The sequence below is a fragment of the Antrostomus carolinensis genome, unplaced genomic scaffold (genome assembly GCF_000700745.2).
Source record: "Antrostomus carolinensis isolate BGI_N321 unplaced genomic scaffold, ASM70074v2 scaffold3546, whole genome shotgun sequence".
NCBI classification, from domain to species: Eukaryota; Metazoa; Chordata; class Aves; order Caprimulgiformes; family Caprimulgidae; genus Antrostomus; species Antrostomus carolinensis.
Window position 1 is genome coordinate 73,663 of NW_010319625.1, and position 5,808 is coordinate 79,470.

At 40.7% G+C, this 5,808-nt stretch overlaps 1 protein-coding gene across 1 annotated transcript in view; it reads left to right on the top strand.

Moving 5' to 3' along the window:
* LOC104525987 (serine/threonine-protein kinase 32B) overlaps positions 1–1,659 on the top strand; it is a gene marked incomplete at both ends in the record, with an annotated part of 61,089 nt that extends 59,430 nt beyond the window's left edge. Inside the window, one exon of the mRNA XM_010169296.2 lies at positions 1,534–1,659. Coding sequence (XP_010167598.2) covers positions 1,534–1,659 — 126 coding nt within the window. The remainder of the gene's footprint in view (positions 1–1,533) is intronic.
* Positions 1,660–5,808: the final 4,149 nt, after the last annotated feature.

Consider the following 5,808-nt stretch of genomic DNA (forward strand, 5'->3'; position numbering starts at 1 on the left):
AAAGGTCAAACACTCTCCGCTCCTCTCCTCTCCTCTCCTCTCCACTCCCAGAAGGCCTTCCAACAATGCAGAGGCATTACACAAGCACACACATTAGGTAGTCAGAATTTGAGGGATAAGAAAACAGTGCTTGTTCCCAGACTTTTCTGAATGTGAGTGGTGCAGTATTTTCCCTTGAGAAGCTGGATTATTCTTAGGGTTAGACTCAGGCTTTTCATGGCCTCAAAGAAATAGAAATCTAATATTTTTGTTTATTTTAAAACTGATTTACTAACAATGGCAAAACTTTGGGGATAAGTAATCCCCACCCTGTGCCCTGGCCACATTCTCTCCAGCCTAGGATGTGCGTGTGGGAGAGGGAAGGAAGGACCAGAAGGATCATTCTGCCCTTCACATTTTTTTCTGCCACAATTTCTAGCCAGGGAGCTTAGATATGAAAAGGGCTGTATGTCTCTCTGTCCCATGTTGCTATAATTGCAGCAATAAAAGTCAAACCACCTTGCTGTGAATGTCACTAAGTTACAAGACAGAGTTCTTCCCGAATGCATCACAACCCTGGAACTCACCTTTTTCCTAAAACCTTAGTTGTTTGTTCGTTTTAATTTTCTGGCCAGACTGCAAGGACCATCTGTCTCTTTTAAGTATTTCAGATCATCAGTACTGATACTTGAGCAGGAAATGTTTGTGTGTGTGGATAGAGCAATGTAAGATCAATTTCCTTTGCAACAATAAGCAACCTATTTTTGAAGGAGCAATGAGGTGGTTAGTTTTAATTGCTACCAGGATGCTCTGTGTAACTATATCTTCAATATATTAGAGACAAAATACAAATTGTTGCGTAGCATTGAACTGTGATATTTTGTGTCACTTGGACTCTTGTGTATTTGTAAACAGACTTTTGTTACTAATACACATACTAATATACTTCATGCCTACAACAGCCATCTGGTGGCAATCAAATTATATTTCAAGGCTGAAAGAGCTGGGACTGTTCAGCCTGGAGAAGAGAAGGCTCCAGGGAGATCTTATAGCGGCCTTATAGTACCTGAAGGGGGCCTACAAGAAAGCTGGGGAGGGACTTTTACAAAGGCAGGTAGTGATAGAACAAGGGGTAATGGCTTCAAACTGGAAAAGGGGAGGTTTAGATTAGATATGAGGAAGAAATTCTTTCCTGTGAGGGTGGTCAGACACTGGAACAGGTTGCCTAGAGAAGTTGTGGATGCCCCCTCTCTGGAAGTGTTCAAGGCCAGGTTGGATGAGGCTTTGAGCAACCTGGTCTAGTGGAAGGTGTTCGTGCTGATGGCAGGGGGATTGGAACTAGATGATCTTTAAGGTCTCTTCCAACCCAACCTTTCTATGATTCATTCTATATTCTTATCTTATGAGTTATTCCTTTTATTTATTTATTTAGATCAGGACTTCTAGTGTTACAGGATTCCCTAACCACTTCCTTACTCTAAGTTGTGTGTGTGATAGATTTACTGTTTTATATGGCACCCAATCCCTTAGAAAATGCCTTGTGCTTGATCACAGCTCCTCACTAAGGACCCAGAGTGCCGACTTTCAAGCCTTGCAGACATCCAAAGCTCTCCATACCTAGCTGATGTCAACTGGGATGCTGTTCTAGAGAAAGCTGTGACTCCAGGTTTTGTTCCTAATGTAAGTTGATATTCTAGGTATTTGCAAATTCTGACTTTATCACTAATGTTTTACTTGTTATGCTTTCATTTATTGCTCTTCAGTGATTTACTTCTCACAGAAGTTTTACTTTGGATTCTGGTTTCATTTACTCAGTCACAGCTAAGAGAAAACTTGGCCCATTTCATTAGATCACAACAGAAACTAATTAACCTTGGTTCACTTTTTGTTCCCTTTCAAATAAAAAACATTTTCTAAACTTTGCATTTCAACTGTTAGAGCAAATGATTGTCAGAGTTAACTCTGAGCCAAAGAATACCAAGAAGGTTGTTGCTGCTCTGAAATTTAGACATCTGAATAACATTTGCAAGACTTTTTAACATCCCAGTGTGCTGTTCCTTTTTCACTTTTAAAAACGGTTTCAAAAGACTGACCTATTTCCTTTGTGACAGTTTCCTACACTAAAACATTCAGATTCTGAAAGGGACTCTGGTGGTTTCTTTTTTTCTGTGGTTCCATTTTGTTTGTATTTTCAGCATATTTCTGTTTTGATCATTTGTAAGTCAAATGGATTTGACGGCCAGTCATAAGAAGCAATGACTGTGGTGTTAATATGTTTCTCCACTTTGTTCAGTCATACTGCACCAAACAATACATTTGTAGCATACTAAGGATTACTTATATACTTTAATGCAACTGTGAAGAAAGGTGAGGAAGAGGGAATAGCTAGACCCTGTCCTTATCCAGGCACACATTACAGTTCTTGCTTAATCTGATGAGGATGAGGACAGGACCCAGCCCTGCAAAAGTTGAGGGAGAAAGGGCATTGCCTCATGGGGCAAAGGCAGTCAGGTGGGTTGCCAAGTATGTGCTGCCAGTGTTTGCTGTGCTTCTTGGCACATGACCAAAGCATTTCCTGGAAGCAACATCCTGCAGGAGAAAAAAGCTGTGGGTGGACCAGCAGGGCTTTCCCCAGGGAGCTTGGGGAAAGACCAGGAATACAGCAGGTAACAAGCACAACAGGTGAAGAGAAAGACGGGACCCTCTTGGGCACTTCAGAGCAATATTCACAAGGAGTGAAATTCCTTCTTTTCACATTTTAACTTAATAGTGGTACAAGCTGAAACTTGAGAGGTGAAAGTCATATCTTCCAAATCAAGGCCAGGACTCCTTCCCCCTTGCTCAATGTCCCTGCACCTGGAATAACTGCTATGCTATGCCAGGCCCTTCCCCTGTACTCTCCCAGGTTGCTGCCCTAAGCAAAGCACTGCAGAACAAAGCTCGTCCCTGGCCTGGTAGACCGTAAACTCCATTCTCCATGGTGGCATAGATCTACAAGATGAATGGAAGCTGCTCTTCCTTTTTTCCTTTTCCAAGTTAGAGCTGCCCTTTGAGATACTGGAGGTGTGGGCTGACTGCTCAGACAAAACCCAACAGATTATTTAGACCTCCAACTCCTATCTGAAAGTTTAATTCACAAGCGTCAGTGCATGGGAAACTTCACAACTCTGCTTTGCATTTTGAAAGAGGGATCCAGTTCCCTATACCCAAAGGTACAACATGAACAGGGATCCAGGAGAGTCCCAGATTCTCCAAAGCCTGGTCATACATAGGTACACGTCTTGGGGCTTAAAGTCAAGAGAGAGGACTTCAACCTCCAGAAAATCAGCTACTAAAACTTGCTTTTGGCAAGTCTGTTCTCTGCTCCTGTTGCTGCCCCAGTGTTATCCTTTCCCCAGATGACTCCACAGTCTCCTCCTTGCTCCCACTTAAGCTTGAATTAGTAGGGCCATATCCTCCATCTTAACTCTGCTCCTGAGTTTTGATCCAGGACTGTATACCCAACTAATATGATCTACTAGCATGGACAGGTACCTGTAAGTCCTTAAATCACAGGTCTCATGTGGCTGTTTGCTTCTTCCCACCTGGATTTATATTGATTTGAGGGTACTTTACTCCTGAGAGAGTGTAAATAAGTTTCCTGACTTCTTAAGGACAGTGAAAAAAGTAATTTTAAATGTAATTTCAAAAGCAATTGTGATACCTATGTGGCTGGTACTGCTCTGTTAGCCAAGTGGCCTGTCTCTGTGGCTAATGGTTACACTGGTGAATGTGATAGAAATTGTGAAAAGATAAAGTCTTCTTGAAATACTTTGAACTGTCTGCCATTGCACGTGTCCAAAGATAGCTATTCTTGCCACATTTGGATTCACTTCATTCATATTTTGTAGGGAATCTATTTTTAGGAAGCATTCCAGAAATAAGACTTAAGAGAGTTAATTTGCTCAAACAAAATTGTGATGGAAAGGGATTGAAATCCTGAGACATCTTGACATGCTCATTTTCCTCATTTTACAACTGAAGAAGAATTACAAGAGAGAAAACCAGTAAAAGCTAACAGCCAAAATAATTCAGAAATTCAAAGGTTATGGCTGGGATTGGAAGGCTCTGATTCTCAGTTGCTGTTGGGAAAATAGTATTCTACATTTAAAAGTAAATGGGAGTAAGCTAAAACTAAAATCTTAGCTACTCAGATGAATCTGAAAGTCCCATTACAAGCTCTACCAAACACTTCAGGACAGAGGTTGGTATTACAAGGCTTGTTCCACCTGGTCGATCAGGTGTGTTAGGAAAAACAGTGAGAAGGTGAGAGTCAAAGCATCTTTTCTAGTACAATAGTTATCTATATAGTAAACTTTGCTATTTCAGGAAACCAAGTTTGGTCAGACATTTTCCAAGAGCTATTTTCTCTGTTCCCCCAGTAAATCTTCACTGATTAACTGGGACTACACAACAAAATACTGCTCAGATTTCAGGCTTTGGGTGAGGGAGTGAATCAAGACCAACATACATTGTGATCTGGGGAGAGTTTTGTAACAACAGAGTTTCATAACTACAGAGTTTCATAACTTTTTGACAGCTTTCCATGACTTTCCAAGTCAGGAGCTTGCCTGTCTTTTGCAGGCAAGAGAGCACGTGGGAGACCTATGGTTGGAAGGTCCAATTGTTTAATTACTTCCTGTGTAGTTTGATTCCATAAACATCATTCTTACTTAACTAATACGCATGTTTCTTTATGGTTTAGGTAGTTTCTTTATTATGGAATCACAGAATGGTTTAGGTTGGAAGAGACCTTTAAAGGTTATCTAGTCCAATCCCCCTGCAATGAGCGGGGACATCTCTTACTAGCTCAGGTTGCTCACAGCCCCATCCAACCTGACCTTGAATGTTTGCAGGCATGGGACATGTACCACCTCTCTGGGCACCTGTTTCACCACCCTTATTGTAAAAAATTTCTTCCTTATATCTTGTCTAAGTCTATCCTCATTTAGTTTAAAACTATTACTCCTTGTCTTATCACTACAGGCCCTACTAAAAACTGTGTCCCCATCTTTTTTATAGGCCCCTTTTAAGACTGAAGGACCACGATAAGCTCTCCCAGGAGCCTTCTATTCTCCAGGCTGATCAACCCCAACTCTTCCAGCCTTTCTTTGTAGGAGAGGTGTTCCAACTTGCAGTCATAAATCGTTAATAGTTTTTTGTTATTTTTAAATATTTGATAAAGGAAGCAAGAAATTATTTAAATGTAATTTGCTTTCATCTTTAAGGCTTCAAAATTGAAGTGATGTATTTTTGAGTGCTCAAATAAATCTTAAAACTGTATGTGCTCATGAAAGGAACTGATATTGATCAAAATTAAGGAATTATGTGTTTATAAATAAATATAATAAACTATAAACCTCCATTATGAAAAAAATAAATAAATATTAAGAAACATGACTGGATAGTATGCAGGAAAAGGCATCAGAGAGCTTAATATTATATTTAGAATCATCATAGAATCATAGAATCATGGAATGGTTTGGATTGGAAGGGACCTTAAAGATCATCTAGTTCCAATCCCCCTGCCATCAGCACGAACACCTTCCACTAGACCAGGTTGCTCAAAGCCTCATCCAGCCTGGCCAAGAACACTTCCAGGGAGGGGGCACATCCACAGCTTCCTTGGGCAACCTGTTCCAGTGTCTGACCACCCTCACAGTGAAAAACTTCTTCCTAATATCTAATCTAAACCTCCCCTCTTTCGGTTTAAACCCATTTCCCCTTGTTTTGTCATTAGTAGCCCTTATGAAAATTCTCTCCCCAGCTTTCTTGTGGGCCCCCTTCAGG